Source organism: Dreissena polymorpha, chromosome 12, assembly GCF_020536995.1.
Source record: "Dreissena polymorpha isolate Duluth1 chromosome 12, UMN_Dpol_1.0, whole genome shotgun sequence".
In the NCBI taxonomy this organism is placed as follows: Eukaryota; Metazoa; Mollusca; class Bivalvia; order Myida; family Dreissenidae; genus Dreissena; species Dreissena polymorpha.
Window position 1 is genome coordinate 2,570,045 of NC_068366.1, and position 22,038 is coordinate 2,592,082.

The 22,038-nt window shown below is 34.9% G+C and overlaps 3 protein-coding genes across 6 annotated transcripts in view; 1 reads left to right on the plus strand and 2 right to left on the minus strand.

The window, feature by feature from the left end:
- LOC127854045 (protein arginine N-methyltransferase 3-like) overlaps positions 1-4,818 on the minus strand; it is a 19,739-nt gene extending 14,921 nt beyond the window's left edge. The window contains exons 1-4 of one of the 2 annotated variants that reach the window (XM_052388986.1): positions 4,740-4,818; positions 2,762-3,030; positions 1,651-1,759; positions 676-886 (exon numbers count right to left, since the gene is read on the minus strand). In XM_052388986.1, coding sequence (XP_052244946.1) covers positions 676-886; positions 1,651-1,759; positions 2,762-3,022 — 581 coding nt within the window. In that variant the 5' untranslated portion in view covers positions 3,023-3,030; positions 4,740-4,818. Of the gene's footprint in view, positions 1-675; positions 887-1,650; positions 1,760-2,761; positions 3,031-4,631 lie in introns of both variants that reach the window. The other variant, XM_052388985.1, reaches the window with a different exon arrangement.
- LOC127854049 (39S ribosomal protein L21, mitochondrial-like) lies at positions 4,813-18,076 on the plus strand. The gene is made up of 7 exons (XM_052388991.1): positions 4,813-4,876; positions 10,128-10,350; positions 10,842-10,903; positions 12,063-12,226; positions 13,697-13,749; positions 15,746-15,843; positions 16,746-18,076. The coding sequence occupies exons 2-7, from the start codon at positions 10,139-10,141 to the stop codon at positions 16,808-16,810; spliced, it is 654 nt and encodes a 217-aa protein (XP_052244951.1). The 5' UTR covers positions 4,813-4,876; positions 10,128-10,138; the 3' UTR covers positions 16,811-18,076.
- Positions 18,077-19,625: 1,549 nt separating this feature from the next.
- Positions 19,626-22,038, minus strand: part of LOC127854043 (centrosomal protein of 85 kDa-like) — a 59,489-nt gene continuing 57,076 nt past the window's right edge. For all 3 annotated transcript variants that reach the window (XM_052388980.1, XM_052388978.1, XM_052388977.1), the window contains one exon: positions 19,626-21,752. In XM_052388980.1, the coding sequence (XP_052244940.1) occupies positions 21,583-21,752 (170 nt within the window). In that variant the 3' untranslated portion in view covers positions 19,626-21,582. The remainder of the gene's footprint in view (positions 21,753-22,038) is intronic.

Sequence of the window (22,038 nt, forward strand, 5' to 3'; positions counted from 1 at the left end):
CTTCGCTCAAATTTTCGTTTAGATCTAAGTCTCCTCAAAGAAAGAATTTTTTCCATAAATTAATATCAGTTTCTGTTGTTTGGCTCAAATTCTCAAGGGTCAATTATCGGATAGCTCAATGTGTTTTCTCAGTCCCGGTCACAATTTTCACACCTTTTTTGTTTGCTCTGCTTGAACTCAGTTTGATTCACATGAAGCTGCTAACAGTAGTTTTCCAACTTTTCGTGTCGGTCCGCAGGTTTTTTTTTCCACTTTTTGGGAAGATAGCCCATGGCTTTGGATTTAGGAATTTTATTGGCATTTTTATGAAATTGGGAAAATAAATTCATTAGCCTTTTTTTTCCACACGAAAAGTCCACAGATAAGGGAAATACTTAATTTGATATAACTCTGTATAATCATTCAAATTAAAAAAACAAAATCATATAATACTTTGTTTGAGGTAATTGAATTAAAATTGAGATAAAATACACATGAGACACTTCTTTCTAAAAAAAAAAATTGGGAATTTTTTGCCACATTTTGGGAAAAAAGTATACTTTTTGGGATTGGGAACATAGCCGAATTTCGGCTATAAAATCGGGCCAAAAAAAAACCTGGGTCCCCACGTTTCAATCCATCGGGTTTTGCCTGTTCTTATAATAAAATAATCTTAGCTTTAGTACCAGCCCTAACCGAATATTCTCCATATCCTCCAGAACTCTTTGAAGGTTTTCCTCTGCTCTTTGTGACGCCTCTTCAGCTACACGCAGTCTCTCAAAGAAAGCCCTGTGGTCTTGCATTGTCATGGTAATTAGGTCACCTTCTAATGTGGGATGACACCCATTTAGATCAGTGGTTATACCTAGTTGTGATTCAGTGGTAGAATCTTCTAGGTCGTCAATGTCTACAATGAATTGTACAGCAGAATAATGTAACAGAAACAGAATAATATCACAGATTACTGTAACAGACTAGTGTAAAAGAGTAAGACTATTGTTACAGAATAATGTTACAGACTAATATAACATTATAATGTAACAGACTAATGTAACATAATACATTGTTGAAATAATGCAACAGATTAATGCAACATAATGTGACAAACCTATGCAACAGACCAATGTAACAGACTACCGGTAATGTAACAGACTAATGTAAAATAATTGTTAACCAGAATAATTGAAACAGACAAATGTAACAGACTAATTTAAATAAATTTTAAAGCAAAATAATGTAACAGCTTACGTAAAAGACTAATGTAACAGAATAATGTAAGAGACCTTGAGCACAATGAGCATAGCTTAACAATTATCGGGAAACAAGTCCTGATACCTAGGTTTCTTGACCGAGTTGCAAGCAAACAGCTGTCTACTATTTTGTATGATGGTTCACTTATAGTAACATCATATAAAAATACAAAACCCAGTTAAGTATGTAGTAATGGAGACTGGTAATGTGTTTACAAGTTATACCACCAGCTAATATTCAATGACTACTGTAGAACAAAAAACTTCAATTCTTACTAAACCATTGCATGTATGGTGCATTTAGAAAACCCATCTCCATTTTGTGCTCCTATTCTTGATCTTCAATACAAATTGGAACTCCTTTCAGTGCAGAGAAGGCAAGTATTACACAAAGACATTATTTAAGAAGGTTCATCCATACCATACTGTAACATAGGGTCTTCAGGGTCATAAGGCTTCATGAACTCATCAGAGCTCCACGGAGGGGAAGCAGTGGTCTGTAGGTCCTTAAAACTGGCAGCAGACAGGCCCTAGGAATAAACAAAATTCCTGGGTTATACTTCAACATTGTTACAAAACAAACGACTGTCCATGACCACTAGACTGATACACAATTATATAAGCTGTATAGACATGTAAATGCAAATCTCTTCTTATGCTTTGTTGTAACTATGTTTCAAAGACATTGTATGGGTTATTTACGTGCAGAATTTAGTAGCAATATAGTATATATATATATATATATATATATATATATATATATATATATATATATATATATATATATATATATATTATGGATGGCAATACATTTTCAAATAATAATTTTGTTTTGCTATTATCCACTTCTCATTGAATATTAATAAGGGCTTCATTTCAGCTCAGTATGTATCATCCCCTGATTACCAATATTGTTGCCAAGGGTTACAAAATCACCCTATTTGTGTTGGTGACATTTACTGCCATCGTTAATACTTAAGTGCTTACAGCCGTCCATTATCATGCATATAACGCACAATTAAGTTCAATCATAACATTATTTTCTGCCATTATCTTTAATCATTTCTAAAGGAAAGATTGCTATAAATAGCAATTTTACTATTAGGATCTAAAATTAATTATGCAATGTAAAACCCATCCCACATGTATTCTGTGTACTATCCACATTTGTGTTATAGTTACCTAGAATATATTTAAGAGTATTTCTATATGTGACATTAAATTTATGTAAGCAAATGCCTGGTGCTCTGTTGGATGTTTGGAAGCATTTTACTTGTTCATTAGATACATGTACGTGTATGTCCAAGCATTTTACTTGTTCATTAGATACATGTACATGCATGTCCAAATTGGCTTCTTATACAATGAATCAATCAGTTAAGAAATGATTGTGTACCAAATAAGTTAGGGTATATACTTTTGACATGTGACCCAGCGAAAAAAAAATTGCTTTAAAAGTTAATGAAGGGCTACATAGTTCTTTAAAATGAACAAAACGACAACAACAAAACAAACCTAGTGCTGGCCTATACCTGACTTCGAATAAAGTTGACCATTTTAATGAACCCAAAGCAGTCCAGTTTCCATTTCTCACACACTTTGAGGAGTCTAAAATCATGTTCTATCTCACAGTGTGAGAACACGTCATCAGGTGTGGGGAAGGTTTTCTCACAAAACAAGCAGCGAGTTGGTGGTGTGTCTATTTCGTCCGTCTCTATCCAGGCATCATCCAGTTCATCATCATCAAAGTCTTCTAATGCCTCTTCATCATCTGCATATTGTTCTGATGCCATGATCTAGACTAGAGAGAAAAATATACTTCTTAGTAAGTTTGAAAATGTTTAAATAAGCTTTTCATTTCATTTGTAGGTCCCATTTGGGAAAAATATATTCTTTTTCCATTAGAAATGGAACCATATACTGGCCCCAAATTCAAACGAAAAAAAAACACTGTAATGTCAAGCAAACTTTAACAATTATTTCCATATTTTAACTTGTTTTCTTTTAAGAATGTTTTTTTTCTTAGTAAATATATATGACATTTTCTTGTATTTTACAGAAATTTAAACAGAACATGTGACAGCTAGAAAAACCAAGACACTTTACGGCGCCTGCATAAAAGTTAGCTCATTTAACAAGGCAATATAAGTGCTCCTTTTATGTCACCCCATTACATAAAGAATATTTTGTTTGAACTATTTAGTAGTATGATAAGCCAGTGCACATATGGACGGGACCTATGACACTTAGGAATTAATGTATTAAAATGACAGACTATTGATGCCAAGAATCTGCCAAAACAAAAATATTTAAGGACTCCAAGGGGACAATGCATTGCATAATCAGGGTTCGACACTAAGGCACGTCCGACAGACATCGTCTAGTAAGATCGGTGGTCGGGCTAGTAAAACTGTGGGCTAGCTTGTCCGACTGGTCGTACATACAAAATCTATACTGATTCATATAACTATAACTTGCTGAAAACCTTTTTCTCTTAATGTGTAAAATAACTATTGTATTCGTTATTTACATCAGAACAAAACTAGCGTATATAAATAAACGCAGAGCATTCACATGATTCATTGCTATTTTTAGACGCGAAGGAGAGCTTTCTGCAGAAATAGCTTGTTTCCATTGGTAAAGTTGTCATGAATATTAATGATTTTCTGCAGTGTCGTAGAACTTTACATCATGTTTTTACGACTTCTATCGAAAATCTGTATCGTCAATGTAAACATTTTGGCGTAGTAGACAAGAGAATGTAATTTAAAGAATGGCTTTGTTCAAGATTGGATTTTGGTCCGACAAATAAGTTAATAAAGAAGAATCAGACGGTAAAACTGACACAGATTATGATGAAAAAAGGGCCTTGGAGCTGTGGTAGCATGAATCACAGCAGTCAAGGAGGCCAGAATTTGATAACGTTTAATAAATGTCACCTGCTGTACAAACATCATTTGTTTAATTGGTGATAAACAGTGAAATTATAACAAACAATTTATGCTGTTAAATAGTTTGATTTTATTTTTTTCTCTGTGCATCAAAATAACTTTGTGTTCAATTATTATTTACTGATAAAACCTGATTAAACAGTTACAGGACGCAATTGTGTTTATTTGCTATGTCATTTATGGTCTAGTAGACATCAGATTCGGGCTAGTACATTTTAAGAGGAGCTGGTCCGATGGTCTGGCTGTAAATAAAGTTTATGTCGAACCCTGATAATGATTTACAGCTATCTTACTATTGCATAGACTGATATATTATCAAGTTTTAATTATGTTATGATGGGTATTCCATTAAAAAATTTACATTTGTATGTCGAACACAAAAATTTAATAAATGTACACATTAATATTGTCCGAATTAAAAAACAATCCGAAATATACAATATATACAAACAAAGTCACTTAGTGGGACACAATCTAGTCACGGAGACAAATAAAGAATGTGTTATTTTCGTGATCGTGCATGTCATATCAAATATGTTATCAAATTATAAAGTTATACGATAAAATGACTATTCAGAGCACGTCTTCTGTCCAAAAAAAACAACACGTGTTGTTGTTGTTTTCAACCGAGGAGTTCCGCATAAAAGCGCCTGAAGACCCAGATCTTTGATGTGACTTTGAATTCATCATCACTAGGTAATAATTATATTTCAACCGTTTAAAGGACACGATTTGAGGATTTATAACTTATTTTTCAATTGTTAACATCGCGTATTATGCTCATACTTGATTTAAAATATAACTGTTGTTGCAAAATAGCATATTAACTCGTGTAGGATATAGTTGCACACTTACAGGTCACAATATACTAAATAGTTTCCCTATATAATTCAATGTAAAAGCTACATCTTTAAGCGAAAATAAATGCCATATTTTGCACATAGAGACCCCCATACCCATACCTTTTCTTAAAGGCCATTCTAAGCGGAGTCGATTCATGCAATAAAAAAGATATGTCATGTACGAACCAAGAAAGAATTTGTCAAAAGTCAAAATCGACTGTTCTTGCAACTTTTTTTCCGGCCGTTTAATAGTGGAATGTAACCTCTTTCAGTGCAATGTTTTCCATTAGTCTCAAAGATTATCATATTACAGGGATTTAGTAGTGAGCACCTATTCATGCCCTACTACTTTCTCCAAACAATAAAGCCAGAACACTAGTTAAAAGTGTACAACATGCCTTCGAATCAACTATGATATTTTTTTAGAGAGTACAGCACTACATGAAACGGTTATTTAGTATACTGTAACCTTAAACACAACGTTTATTGTTAACATCGCAAAAAATAAGCACTTCTTGAGTATTATAAACCTATTTTCAATATGCGTGCCAAATTTCAGATCGATCTTTCACGTAGAAATGCTTGAAAATGCATTTTGTAATAACGCCTGGTAAGCCATCGGGCTTTCACGGTCGGAGCTTTGATTTATAAAAGGCGATCAGGAGTAAAAAGACTGCCCTAAATAATAACACTCAGTCAAAATACTGGATTATTGTTACAAGTTACCGCCATAAAGAAGTAAACAACTATAAAAACGTGTTTTGAGGTGCTTTCAGCAAACATTGTTGCGATTTGAGATGCTCAAGGCGAGCTTTTGTTCGATTTTTTATTATTTTCCTCTAAAAAGCATTTTTTTTCGTAAAAACTAACAATGCTCCTTTAGTTAATGAATAAAATGCATTTATTCCGTGAAAATTGCCAAGACGCGAAATACCCCACCCAAAAAATGGTGATTTTATGTAAATACAGCTCCTTTGTGACGGGGCCTGGTTTGCGTTTAGGTCACAATATACTAAATAGTTTCCCTATATAATTCAATGTAAAAGCGACATCTTTAAGCGAAAATAAATGCCATATTTTGCACATAGAGACCCCCATACCCATACCTTTTCTTAAAGGCCATTCTAAGCGGAGTCGATTCGTGCAATAAAAAAGATATGTCATGTACGAACCAAGAAAGAATTTGTCAAAAGTCAAAATCGACTGTTTTTGCAACTTTTTTTCCGGCCGTTTAGTAGTGGAATGTAACCTCTTTCAGTGCAATGTTTTCCTTTAGTCTCAAAGATTATCATATTTCAGGGATTTAGTAGTGAGCACCTATTCATGCCCTACTACTTTCTCCAAACAATAAAGCCAGAACACTAGTTAAAAGTGTACAACATGCCTTCGAATCAACTATGATATTTTTTTAGAGAGTACAGCACTACATGAAACGGTTATTTAGTATACTGTAACCTACAGTGACTTAGTTAGATGCGTCTTATGAACCGGACCATGAGAGGGCTAAGCCTAAACGCAAGTATATACTAGACCAGTGCTCACACTGGCCTGCAGAAAATAAAAGCCATCATGTTTTCCTTATAAAATAATAGCCAAAACAGACGAAGACTTTTCCACAAAATGGTACTGAAGGCAAAAAGAAAATAACAATCTCATTTTATCTATGTTTTATCAAATGTATATCTCTTGGATTTAATTTATAATCAGAGCTCCAGATAAGGGTCGTATTTTCGTAATTACAAATTATTTTCAATTCCGTTACGTATTTATTTTAAAATCTTGTCTTACCATTAAGAATTACAAAATCAAGTTACGAATATTATTTTTACATCGGTTCGTATCGATTTTAATTGTGTTCTTTTAGCGTATTAAAGATCTTTGCGGTGCTTATACAGAATGGTTATCGGGTTTGTTTAACAAAGCGCATTTTTTCCAATAAAAGCGGCGTATACAGTCTATCTGTCAAAAAACAATGGCGGCGCCCAGAGAGCGTCCTAAAGACCTGCAACGCGTCCAAAAACACGCTTTTAACATATTGTACTCAAAGTTAGCCGAAGTTAAATGTTTAGAAAGACATTATAGAAAAGATCTGATACGATGTTGTATGTTCAGTTGCCAACACAGTCGGAAAAGCTAAACAAAAACGAGACATGACGGGTCCAAACGTAAACACAAAAAAAACATTGAACGTGTGGAAGGGACAAGTCCCGTGGCTCATCGTTGAAAAGATTGAAGAGGAGACCCGTTTTAATTGTGAAATATGTAAATATTCATCTAAGGCATGATATCTAAGCACAGTTTGGGCATATGAAGGTTTATTTGAAAAAAAAAAATTAAAATACTGAAAAGACACTGTTGAACTGGTATAAATAAAGTTGCTAGTATGTTTTGATTTTTTTTGCATGAAAATATCCATTATTATTTATTTTTAGGTCATTTAGAAAAAATAAGAATTATTTTCCAAAACTTAGTATTAATGTTAAGAATAAAATTTCAGAGTTAAGAATTCTTTTTGAAAATCTGGTAGTAATTTAAGAATTTCACAAAACCTTATTTGGAGCTCTGTATAATATATACTTAAAAACAAGCATAATATCAGTGTCATTTTCCTATAAAATATTATCATGGCTTTACAATAAAGAATACAATCAAGGCTTTGGGTGTGACTTAGCAAACCAGACATCAGCTACAGTTACATACATATATACTTTAAAACAAAAAGATAAATACTTTTATTAAAGTACTATTAATAAAATAAAAACTGCCTTTTCTAATTGTTCAATTTTTAAAGTCCGTCTAGGAGCAAGTTCTGGTTAGTACCATACGAAATATTGTCAACCAGACCATCCCTAACACCGTATGTATTTGTCATTTTATAAAAAAAAATGTTATAAAGAACCCAGAAAGTAAAAAACAATCGACAAACCGTACCATATCCGAAAACGCCTGTCCGAAAACATGTTGAGATACCTCTTTTGCACATGAAATAAAATATGCATATTGTTTCACTGCAGAAAATAAAACCCGATATTCGTAACCTTGCCAATATGCAATCAATATCGGTTGAAATATTGTTTTTAAATGTGATATTGCAGTGCTTTACTTTACTCATAGATACATAATTTAAAATTGGGAGATGGCGGACATTTAATTTGCAACATGCGTAGAATGGTACGGTTTTTCAGAAAGTAACATTGCAAAACTCAAGTTTTTTTACTACTTACCTTTGAGAAGTGTTGAATGTTTTTAATGTTAATTAGTATTTTGAGCGACAAAAACACATTAATTATGGAAAAATAACAAAATCGGCTTCTTGATAATAATTAAAGCAGACAACAATTAGAGCCCGCTGACTTGAAAGCAATTATGGTATCATTTGAGCAACGCAAACAAAATAATTACAAAAAAATGAAATCATGATCACACATCTAGAAATGTTGAAGCAGACGACAGATAGCGGTAATGACGGGGATAATAAGTTGATGGCGATTAAATAATTATTTAATCAAGAAATGTTCAACGTTATCTTATTGCAGAAAAAAACGGCCTGGAAAACTAAACCAGCAGATAATATTTGTGGCGATTTTCAATAATGACGCTTTAATAATAATTGGCAAAAAAATAACGAAAATCTAACATTTACTGATAATTGGTAAAGCATTGGGAGATTTGAGACGTTTTTTCCGAAATATATCACTTCTGTCGGACACTGATTCAGAAAAACGCTCTAGGCCACGATGTCACAGAAGTTATTGACGCGTGTATGACAATACACAGGGTCGAGTGTGTACAAAGGTAATCGCGTTATCGATTTTTCCTGCTTGATGGCCCGATTTACAGGCGTTTCGCATTCGCCTGAAAACTTGTAGAGGCAAATTTATTTTTGATGTAGGCAGATAAAATAATCGCCATTTTTTTCTAGACAATTTTAAGAAATAATAGCCAGTTGGATTAAATAATCGCCATGGCGATAATGTCTGGCAGCAGCGTGAGCACTGCTAGAAAAATTGGATTTTTATGTCCCCCCACCACTATAGTGGGGGACATATTGTTTTTGCCCTGTCTGTTGGTTTGTTTGTGACTGTGTTTGTTTGTTTGTTTGTTTGCACATTTTTTAACATTTGCAATAAATTTTGCAATATTGAAGATTGCAACTTGATATTTGGCATGCATGTGTATCTCATGGAGCTGCACATTTTGAGTGGTGAAAGGTCAGGGTAATCCTTCAAGGTCAACGGCTAAATATATACGGTAGCTTCAAAGCGGCACAAAAGGGGACACATATCTTGGTTAAATAAGTTTTGAATAACAAAATAATAGCATACATGTATTAATAATAGCATATTAATAGTGATTTAACCCCAGAATCCTGCATTCAGAACAGCAATATTGATGCAATTAATGCCAGTGATTTTTTTAAAGGGCTGTTGTGTTGAAATTTTGGCCCCATTCCCTGCTTATAATTTTTTTCATTAAATGACAAAGTTAAAAATACTTATGCATTGAAAACTTTATTCCAAATAAAGAAGACTCATTTTGGACAGAAATTGCTAAAGCTAGAGGTAATTTGGTATAAGTTGACTCAACCCTCTATATTTTTTTTATTTTATTGTCCCCTACCCGTTTCACCAGAGGGGACTTATGGTTTGCACTCTGTGTGTCTGTCTGTCTGTGAGTCTGTCTGTCACACTTTTCTGGATCCTGGGATAACTTTAAAAGTTCTTAATATTTTTTCATGAAACATGAAACATGGATAGATGGCAATATGGACATTATGCATGTCATTTCATTTTGTTCCTACGTCAAAAATTATGGTTGCTATGGCAACAAATTGACTAGAAATTCTGCTGAAAATGGTTGTTTTCTGGCTCCTGCGATAACTTTGAGAGTTCTTAATATTATTTCATGATACTTGCAACATGGATAGATGGCAATTTTGACATTATGCACGTCATTTCATTTCTTTCCTTTGTCAAAAATTGTGGTTGCTACCAAAAAAAAAATTAAAAAATCTGAAAATGGTGGAATTTCTGACAATGGTAGAGCCGGTAGGGGACCATATTGCTTGACAATAGCCTTGTTTATTATAATATTTTTTATTCCAGAACTACAGACAATGTTCCCTGCAGCTATTCAGACGGGTCAATACACGTGTCGCACCATGTCCACGGTGGCAAGGTGTCTTCATACCTTCCACAGTAGACTTGTTCAGCCACAGTCATCTAGTCGTGGACTGGTTGTACCCAAGACCTGCATGCTCCAACAGACATGTAATGTGAGGAAGATCTACCCCAACCCATTTGAACAGGACCCAGAATATAATCGCCTGTAAGCACAATTAACTCATTACATATACCCTCTTTCCTTTTGTATGGACTGTTACAAATGGCAATTTTGAAAATGGTATTTTACTGGTAAGAGACCTTGAAATTTGAATTTAACTTCTTGGTAAACAACTGTAAATATTAATCAGAGGTTTTTACTTATTAATTATTAATGAAGAGTATTAATTCCCTTAAAGCGTAAAAAATATGCATTGTTTCAAAATATATATTTTTTTTGTAGCTACTCTCTTGTATTCAGAGCCCAGCTTATAGGGAACTGGTATCATTAACATTAACGGTTCAATAACATTTTATAACCGTTAATCCATTTCTGTTACAATTAAAACATCTGTATTTGTATTTTTGGTAATTTTAGGTTGACTTAGTATGTATCTTTTCAAATTTGGCTTTAATAAATACAAGACTTTCACCATTCAAATACTGTATACCATATAACATGATGTTTTGAACTAATGAAGCCATTTTCACTTGCAGGCCTGATGAATACACTCATTTCAATCTGGACTATGTGCCACACCTGGGCAACAAGGGACAGTGTGAGTGGAAACAATTACCTTGTGTTTTATTTCAGTTATCACATAATGTATGAAATAATTGACGAGACCCGACTACTTGTCAAGAAAAATCATTACTACATATACATCTTGAATAGACTGCTAGAAAACAAAGATTACGTACAAATTACAGTAATGAAAATACTCATATTTGTTAGACATTGATGTAAAACTTTATTGGTAAGAAAAAATACAGCAGTCAGGACATTAACATTTTCAACACATCCTTTTTTGCAAATCACTTAACAAAAAGTAAATATAATAGAAACTTGTATATAGTCTTTGACAAGACAAAACTGCGACTTTAATTCATTTGAGTCCCACTCTGGAAGACTTGTATTAACGTCTGAGACTTAAATTATTTATGACCCATTCCAGATGGCCATCTTATTTAACATACACATGTATTCTGAATTTGTTTCATGATGATGCATTTGCTAAAGGACTTAAATATACTTATATACATATACATGCTTAGTATAAACAATATTGTTTACTTTATTTCAGTACTGGTAATAGTATTCTTTTTCTGATCTTGATATTTTTAACAAATCCTTAATTGTGCCAAATACTTCACATAGTGTATATATAATGGAAACTTGCTAATTGACTTTGACAAGACATTTTAGGCGAACTCCTGGTTAACAGGGCTTAATGCATGTGCTTAATGTATCTTCCCAGAATAGTCTTTGCTTTCCATACAGACAAATCAGGGATGTCACTTTCTACTTTAAGGGAATTTTTTTTTTTTTTTAAGTCTCTTCTTAACAAAGATCCCGTCAAGTGTCATCAATGGTTAGCCAGTGCAAACTAAACACTCTTTTCTTGGGCAACATTTAATGCACATGCTTTTAGCCCCATTTCTCATAGCCAGGCTGTTTGGCTATTCTTCACTCATTCACATTCTGGCCCACTTCTATGTCTTGCCACTCTACATGCAGCCATAGTGTCAAGCATCGAGGAGGGTGCGGGTGAGCTGGGTTTCCTGCATGCGGTGGTACATAAAAATGCATGTGCAAACAGTATCCTCCCAGATTAGTTGTGCAGTCTGCACAGGCTAATCAGGGACGACAGTTTTTGTCTTTAGGAAATTTTTAGTTTAAAATCTAAACAAAAATCTTTCTTTTCACTCTACCTGCAGCCATAGTGTCGAGCATCCAGGCGTCTGCTGCTGCCAGTGAGCTGGGTCGCCTGTTTGCGGTGGTGCACGTGGAGGGACAGCAGAGGAAGGTGACCACAGAAGACCTGCTCCTCATCAACGGCTTCTTTCCACCGCAGATCGGGGATAAGATACGACTGGAGAAGGTTGGTGGGGCTACTGCAGTTTTGTTTTTATGAGGCAAGCCTTTTCCTGGCTTCTCTACGTATCCCTTTGAAGAACCCATTCCCAAAGCGAAATAAGAAAAAATTCCCAATTTGAAAAAAATCCTTATGTCCAAAAAACATTGTTTTTTTTCTTTTTTAGAACAAAGGGTTGAATGATTATTATATCTCATTTTTACTTAAATTATATCTAAAAAAGTGTATTAGTATAATTAATATGATTTGGTTCTCATAATTTGAATTATTGTAAATAATTAAAATATTGCACATAAAATCCCATATAATGAGCTCCGTTATACCGCAGAATCCAATATACTGGGGGTGGGTCATGGATCCTGTTTTTTCTCCAACCTTTCATTTCGGTTTCTAGGCAAAGAGAAATCAAATAAGTTATCCACACGATTTAGTTACTTGCAAACGCAGCGTAATTGTAAACAGAAATTCAATTTCATTTATCCTTAAGTCCCCGGGAAGAACTTTTTTGCATGACTGCGTATGACGCAATAAAACATTGCTTGGTATTGTATTGCATTCAATCTAAATTTAAATTCACTCGTCCATTAGTTGTTATAATTAAATCGGAACAGTGCCCAATAAAACCTTTGTCCTATAATTATAATGCACTGTACACTTGACACTATTGAACAATGTTGGTTTTTATGAAATTCTTAAACAAATTTATCATCATAAATAACTAGATTTAAAAAAAAAAAATGTTGTAATTATAATTAATTAATCGATATAATATGCACATTAGAAGGGCTGTATGTATTCAGTTGTACACGGTAGGGTTTATATGCAAGTATTGGCGAATGACAGCACAACTCAAATCCGTGTCTTTTTGTTTGGACCTCGTTATCCGCTTTATATTGGAATTACAGTGTATATTAATTAACTTTTTCCCAAATCAGTGGACTACTCGCACGAAAACTTCCAAATCTCTTAATTGCATTTTTCCCAAAATGGACAGCAAATGCCTGGAAGTGACTATATTTATGAGACGTATGTTGCATGGTTATAATAGTTGTGTGAGGCACTAGTAAATGTTTGTTATACATTACTTTGGCATTCACTAAATATTAAAAGCTAAAGTACAAAAGACACACAAGGTGATCCATTTATACAAATTATGAAATGATTGAAAAGGAAAGTTTGTCTCCGCAGAAATAATAATGTCGTTTCTTAAATTACAATCAACGATGTTAAAAATTCACATCTCAAATTTATTCCTCCCCAGAGCATGGAGGCTACGTATTCCATCTAATATATTGGATATATTGAAATACCAGTTATTTTGTAACGGATGTGAAAAATGTTTAACAGCACTTGCATACAACATTTCTTGTTTTCTTTAGAAATGATATCTAAACAGAAATTAAAAGTTATAAAGAGTAACCTAGATGATGCACTTCAGTAACCAAAGCTTCAACTAACAGTTGTTTCTTGTTTAAGGTGATGTTGGTTGGAGGAAGGGACTTCACTCTGATGGGCAAACCCATCCTCAAGTAAGCAATTAAGTAACATTGTGGGAAAAATGGGCTTAAGGCGTAAAGTGTCGCACCAGATAAGCCTTTGCAGTCTGAGCAAGCTTTTCAGGGACAACACTCAAAGCTTTAACATAATTTTTCCTTTCAAGGAAGTCTTTTCTAAAAGAAAATCCAGCGAGGGGGGAGTGCCGTCCCTGATTAGCCTCTTGAAAAACATTTTACGCACATGCATTAAGCCCAGTTTTCTGGGAAAACGGCTCAATTTAGTGACATTTCATAGCTTTGATATTGTATAATGTGTGCAGATATTTTCATAACTGAGGGTTGAGTTTATCATGCAGCTAAGGTTAAAAAATATCATTGTAAATAAAATAAGAATTATGTGAATCAAGCATAAACAATTGTTTGTCTTACTTTTGAACACCATTATTTGCCAGGTTATGTAAGAATGCTGGGTGTTTGTTCATGTACTAAGACAATTTAGGTATAAGGATTTTCAGGCATTAGCATTTTGATAAGCAATGTATTATTGCTACACATCATTGTGTATGTTCAAGCCTGTGTGTAGAACAACTCGCACTGAAAATAAATTAGCCTTGCTCTAGGAAACGGGGTTTAAAGCATGTGCGTGAATCAGGGCTTTTTATGCCCCCCTTCGAAGAAGAGGGGGGTATATTGTTTTGCTCATGTCGGTCTGTTGGTCCATTGGTCCATCTGTCCGTCCACCAGATGGTTTCCAGATGATAACTCAAGAACACTTAGGCCTAGGATCATGAAACTTCATAGGCACATTGATCATGACTGTCAGATGACTCCTATTGATTTTCAGGTCACTAGGTCAAGGTCACAGTGACACGAAATGGTAAAATGGTTTCCGGATGATAACTCAAGAATGTTTAGGCCTAGGATCATGAAGCTTCATAGGTACATTGATCATGACTGGCAGATGACCCCTATTGATTTTCAGGTCACTAGGTCAAAGGTCAAGGTCACAGTGACTCGAAACAGTAAAATGGTTTCTGGATGATAACTCAAGAATGCTTACGCCTAGGATCATGAAACTTCATAGATACATTGATCATGACTGGCAGATGACCCCTATTGATTTTCAGGTCACTAGGTCAAAGGTCAAGGTCACAGTGACTCGAAATGGTAAAATGTTTTCCGGATGATAACTCAAGAATGCTTACACCTAGGATCATGAAACTTCATAGGTTCATTGATCATGACCGGCAGATGACCCCTATTAATTTTCAGGTCACTAGGTCAAAGGTCAAGGTCACAGTGACTCGAAACCGTAAAATGGTTTCCTGATGATAACTCAAGAATAATTAGGCCTAGGATCATGAAACTTCATAGGTACATTGATCATGACTGGCAGATGACCCCTATTGATTTTCAGGCCACTAGGTCAAAGGTAAAGGTCACAGTGACAAAAAAAATATTCACACAATGGCTGCCATTGCAACTGACAGCCCATATGGGGGGCATGCATGTTTTACAAACAGCCCTTGTTTTTCTTCTGTGAGAATGGCCGTTTTTCACAATTTGGGAAATTCGCAACTCAAATTTTCACACAATTTCATGTAGTTTGCGACTCAAATTTTCACAATCAAAAGAAGTTTGTGACTAAAATTTTCACAATTTTAAAAAGTTTGCGACTCATTTATTCACAATTTTGAACAGGTCACGACTCATTTTTTTCACAAATATTGGAGGGCCAAGGCTGCTTCACAAAAACAGGAGAAAAAAAGCCCTGGTAAATTGTCTTCCCAGATTAGCCTGTGCAGTCTTCACAGAAATCGGGGACAACACTATCCGCTTACACAAAATTTTATGCCTTTAAAAGAAAATACCATAGCAATGTAAAGTGCAGTCCCTGATAAGCCTTTGCAGACTTCACAAGCTAATCAAGGAATACACTTTACACACTTCCACATGAAACCCTGTTTTCCCAGAGTGAGGCTGACATAAATGTGTTCATGTTTACACTTGGTTGATGTCTGTCTTGCAGACGTGACCTTGTAAATGTTGAGGCGACGGTGATCGAGAAGACCATGTCTCACGTACGTGTCAACTTCACGATGTTGAAGAGATTCAGGCGCCTCAAATGTGAGTCTGTGAGAGTATGAGCAGCTGAATGCAATACCTCTCAGATAAGCAATTTTACTTGTTTGTAGTCACTTTGAAAATCAAATTAAATTTAGACTTTTCTTCATAGATTCAAGTTTTAAAGGCTTCATTTCCAAGCCTAAGACACTGATGTGCAGTGAAGAGAATAACACCTGAACAGACTGCTAGTTACTCGCAGCTATTCTGGTTTTATGCTGTTTGCATATAGCCATTTTCTGTTTGCTTTTGAGCGGGAAAATGTTAATGCTTTTTGGCACGAGCTATACTACTAACCTATTGAGTCTGTGTAGATGTCTGCTCAATGCTCTGGTAAAGGTTTACATGAAACATCCTTATGTCTCTGTTCCTACTATAGGTATTCAAATGAAACTTCGCACATTCTGTGGGGTCACTGACCAGGTTCCATAATTCTAACCTGTAATGTAGCAAAATCTTACCCCTTTTTGTACCAAGACATTTCTGGTTAAAGTTTGCTCGCAACTACTCCATATCTAAACTAACACTTTAAAAATATGCGATGACTACATTAATGAACATTCACTGACAAAGACATTTGACTATTACCAGCTTTTTTGCAGGATTATGGCCCTTTTTCTACTTATTAAAGTCTGGTTAATAATTGCATGCAAGATGAAATATAGGTAAGTTTTGTGCATTAAGTACCTATCTCTGTTACTACTACAGATATTAAATTGAAACTTATCACATGTTGTGTGGATTATCAAGTCACAGACCAAGGCCCATAACTCTGACCTGCAATTTAGCAGAACTATGCCCCTTCTTGTGCTTACGTCTGCTTGTTAATTACCATAAAGTTACAAAATTTTTCTTCTTTACTGATAGTTATGATGGTATTAAATATAAATTACATTTTTTTGCAGTGGTGCAACATCCCCAGGCAGTGATTGTCATCAACAAGATAGAGCTGCATCCTTCAGTATTGTGAAAAACCAGCTGCTCTAAGTTGGTTGTTGGGAAGAACATCACGAATCATCCACATGAGTTAACTATTGCATCGGACATACTTGAATAACTGTTACATTTATTATGCCCCCCTTCGAAGAAGAGGGGGTATGTTGTTTTGCACATGTCGGTCCGTCCATTGGTCTGTCGGTCCGTCCGTCCACCAGATGGTTTCCGGATGATAACTCAAGAACGCTTAGGCCTAGGATCATGAAACTTCATAGGTACATTGATCATGACTCGCAGATGACCCCTATTGATTTTCAGGTCACTAGGTCAAAGGTCCAGGTCACGGTGACCCGAAATAGTAAAATGGTTTCGGGATGAGAAGTCAAGAACGCTTATGCAATCATGAAACTTCATAGGTACACTGATCATGACTCGCAGATGACCCCTATTGATTTTCAGGTCACTAGGTCAAAGGTCAAGGTGACCCGAAATAGTAAAATGGTTTCCGGATGATAACTCAAGAACGCTTATGCCTAGGATCATGAAACTTCATAGGTACATTGATCATGACTCGCAGATGACCCCTATCGATTTTCAGGTCACTAGGTCAAAGGTCAAGGTCATTTGAAAAAAGTTATGAGCTATTGTCATCACCTTGGCGTCGGCGTCCGGTTAAGTTTTGTGTTTAGGTCCACTTTTCTCATAAAGTATCAAAGCTATTGCATTCAAACTTGGTACACTTACTTACTATCATGAGGGGACTGGGCAGGCAAAGTTAGATAACTCTGGCGTGCATTTTGACAGAATTATGTGCCCTTTTTATACTTAGAAAATTGAAAATTTGGTTAAGAAAAAAGTATACTTTTTGCAATTGGGAATATAGCCGAATTTCGGCTATAAAATCGGGCCAAAAAAAACCTGCCTAGGATCATGAAACTTCATAAGTACATTGATCATGACTGGCAGATGACCCCTATTGATTTTCAGGTCACTAGGTCAAAGGTCAAGGTCACAGTGACTCGAAACAGTAAAATGGTTTCCGGGTGATAACTCAAGAATACTTAGGCCTAGGATCATGAAACTTGATAGGTACATTTATCATGACTTGCAGATGACCCCTATTGATTTTCAGGTCACTAGGTCAAAGGTCAAGGTCAGTGACAAAAAAAGTATTCACACAATGGCTGCCACTACAACTGACAGCCCATATGGGGGGCATGCATGTTTTACAAACAGCCCTTAATTTGTCATGTTTTAACTTCATCAGATTAAATGCCAAGATAAAGGATTTTGAAAAGTATCTTGTTGACTCAGTATTGGTTTTACAGATTGTTTTACATTTTAATACATTTCTAAGAAGGGGGGGTATATGTTTTGCTGGATGTCGGTAGTTCGGTCAGTCTGTCGGTAGACCAGTTCATTTCCGATTAATAACTCGTTAACGAATTAACAGATTGGCTTGATACTTCACACATGCATTGGCATTGGACAGAAGATGACCCCTATTGAAATTGGAGTCACTTGGTCAAAGTCACCGTCACAAAGTGTGAAAATCATTTCTGATCAATAACTCATCAACCAACTAATTTGCTTGATACTTCACATGTGCATTAGCCTTGGACAGTAGATGACCTCTAGTTATAATACTTTCATATTCTCAACCCATTTACTGTAACGATGGTTTAACAGAAGTGCATAATTATGTGTTAACTAAAAACTTATTTAAGTGGCAGAGTCACACTAATATGATAAGATTAACTCTTACTGTTAGTTTTGTTGCATAAAATCCTGTGGCGAGGCCCTGTTTGCGGGGAGCTCTTGTTTTCTAACGACTTTGACACTTACATGTGTTATGGTCAAACACAATCTTCAAAGAAATAGGCAGTACTTTCTGTCAAACCCAATAAAATGCGCTGGTAATCACAAGAATACTAGCTAGATTCCTGTTTGCATCATGTCCAGCCCATTGTCATAATGCCTGTATTTCTTCATTAATCTGCACCATGCACATATTTTGCTTCTTGACATTTGTAAGAAGGGCACATGTGTGTGTGTGTTTTATAAATTGTGCGATTAATGCTAAAGTTACAGTCAAAAAAACTATATTGGACATTTGACCTTTAAGTGTGACTTTGACCTTTAAGCTAGGAAACAGGACATACAGGTGAAAAGCCACATGTTAAAAATCTAAGGTATATTATTATAAAACTCCAGTATGAATGATAACGTTGCTGTCTGGACAAGTTGTATAATGCTTGTATTTTACCTGTGATCTCTAAAGGGTGACCTTGACCTTAGAGCAAGATAGATGCTGTTTCCACATTGTGAATATTTGTGGTAAAATATTTGAAAATTGTATGATAAAGTAAAAGTCTGGACAAAATGTTTTATGGCCCATTTTAACCTTTGGCTTTAAATTGTGCCCTTGACCTTTACCAGGGCTTTTTTTCTCCTGTTTTTGCAAACAATTGCGCTTTACATTCAAAGAGAAATCTGTACTATTATTATTTGAGGGTAAATGTGTTAAGAAGGCCTTGTTTTGTACAAACTTCAATTAGCATTACATTCACACTATTTTGTGAGGCTATGCAGTATTTAGTATACAGGGATCTTTCGCAAATCTAAGTCACAGCTGCAATTTCTGTCGATTGATTTCCTATAAAAAAAAAATATTTATTTTCTGTAAATTTTCCCACCTTTTATATCTTCACATATTTCTATATTTGTTTCATTAATTCACTCTCAATGATTAATCAGCACATCAATAGTATAAATAACAAAAAAATAAATAGAATTAGGTAATAATAATGCCTTACATATGAAAATACATATGTAGACAAGAACACAACTGAATTTAACTTTTAATTACAAAACTGGACATCAATGTGGTAAACACCCCGACAGTACAAAAGACTTCTAGAAAGTAGAAACTATCACTATACACTGAGATCAATGATATCACAGTCAAACAGTCACAAGCAACAATAATTGAGCCACGCTCTGGGAAAACGGGGCTTAATGCATGTGCATCAAGTGTTGTACCAGATTAGCCTGTGCAGTCTGTACGGGCTAATCAGGGATGTTACTTTCCTTCCAAACAGGATTTTTTGCTAAGAAGAGACCTCCTTAAAACAAAAAATTCCATACAAGCGACAAGTGTTATCCCTGATAAGCTGGTGGGAACTGCCAGGCAAATCTGGAACAAAACTTTACGCACATAAATTAAGCACAGTTTTTCCAGAACGCCGCTCAATCAAACATTCACACAGGTCATTTACAACAATACTGGATACAACCACATTATATACACAGTACATTTTTTCAAAAACATCATACACAAGTTGTTTTTGGTAAAATAAAAGCAGACAGAAAATTAAACCCAAAACAGATCTTAGTTTTATATTATGCAGACTTAAAATATATCTTGACAATTGCGAATTCACTGAAAACTCTGTAAAATTAACTTATGAATATAAAATATTTTTTCAAACCAATACTACCATTCTCTCAAATACACATGCTGTCAACTTTGTGAATTAATTTAATATCATAAATATCTTTTGGTGCAAATCAAAATCACCCATCTTTGGATATACAGTCAACTAAATGCATACTAGATCACAACTATGTTCACACACACCACACAACTAGCTAACAAACACCAGACAGACAAATAAATAAAATGTTCCCATTATATACAATATGAAATTTTGTATTATCCTATGAAACTATACAAAATGTGAAACAAGATATCAGTGGATTGAAGGTAAGAAATTTGGCACAAATAACAATATTTACATACATTAATTAGATGAATTAGCACAAGGGCTTATACAGGGTGAACATTGCAGGATTTCATGTTATGTGTATGATAATTAGTCAAAATATGTGATAATACATGTTTACAGATGTAAGAGACTGTGTGAACGAATAAAGGCCAATTTGGTATTAAACAAATTTGATATTCATATATAACACCATCTTAAATGAGATTATTATGTATTTGAATGAAAGTATAAAGCATAAAACTTGCAAAATAAAGGAACGAAAATACCCTGTTAATTTGGCAGCAAATAACTTTAAAAATAGTTTGCACATTAAAAAATTCATACACATTTTCTTTAAAGTGCTTTTTTCCAACTACATTGAAAAAAAAACACATCAGGCGTGCATATCCCTAGGATTAATGTACAAGTGCTAAATAAAATGTCAAACTTACACTTTCAAAATTAATGATTGTGAATTCTTGAAAATACCATGAAGAAATGATTTACAAAATTCCTTTTATAAATGAGGGTACTGAGTTGTACAACATATCAGTTTTAATATCAGTCAACAGTCTGTAATGTAATAACAAGGGCCAGACAGTTCTGTATTGAGCCAAACATTGACTAGGTCGTACATTTAATTTGCCTTGAGGTACAAAATAATTGCGCAATATGCTACTTCAACAGTGGGAAGTTAACCACATGAAAAAGTATTTAATGGAACAAAAGATCACTTCATTGTGCCATTTCAATACAATACACAAAATTACAATGCTGCCATCTCTCAAAAGTAAGTTACGTTTGATGTGTTCTGCACTAAAATTCTCATCCTGAATAATAGGGTACAATGCAAAGCTTCTCAAATCCTTGTTGGCAGTTGAGGTTGTATCCCCTGTTCTTGATAAGTGCAGTCAATATTATCTCCTCTGCAACTAATCAGCACTTCTGTGCACAACTTTTGTTATCTCCCTTATTACTGAGCACATTTCATGTTGTCTCCCCTGTAAGTGCTGCCCAATGTCAGGTTATCTTGCTCCTGCTACTGCTGAGCACAGTTGAGATTGTCTCCCATGTCCTTGGCATACTTGTGGCAGATCGTGTTACGGACTGTCTCCACCTCGCCCCTCAACTCTCTCAGTTTGGAGAACCAGTGCTTCAGTGACTGCTCGTCATTCATGGACCCTGCCACGCCCTCCTCCTCCACCGAGGCTGAAATTAAGAGTACCGGTATCCTTTTGACCTTTTACCTTTCCGGTACACATTTTGACATTTTTGTATTTCCTTTAAAATCATATTAAAATGAAAGACCTTTCTCAAAAGAATCAAGTTTAAAGGTTTTAAATTTCAAGCGTAAGAGACTGATGAGCAGGCAGCTCTTGTTTTATGCTGGTTGCATATAGCCATTTTTACTTTGTTTCTGAGCAGGAAAGGTTAAACATGCAAGATTAAAGTTGAACAACACTGTTTTTAAAAAAATACAAGTATAACTTTATAC

Excerpts from the sequence above, each read along its gene's own strand:
- LOC127854049 (XM_052388991.1), top strand. The coding sequence starts at position 10,139 with ATGTTCCCTGCAGCTATTCAGACGGGTCAATACACGTGTCGCACCATG. Across the intron at positions 10,904-12,062 it reads CCTGGGCAACAAGGGACAGT|CCATAGTGTCGAGCATCCAG; the intron begins GTGAGTGGAAAC and ends CTCTACCTGCAG. Across the intron at positions 13,750-15,745 it reads ATGGGCAAACCCATCCTCAA|ACGTGACCTTGTAAATGTTG; the intron begins GTAAGCAATTAA and ends TCTGTCTTGCAG.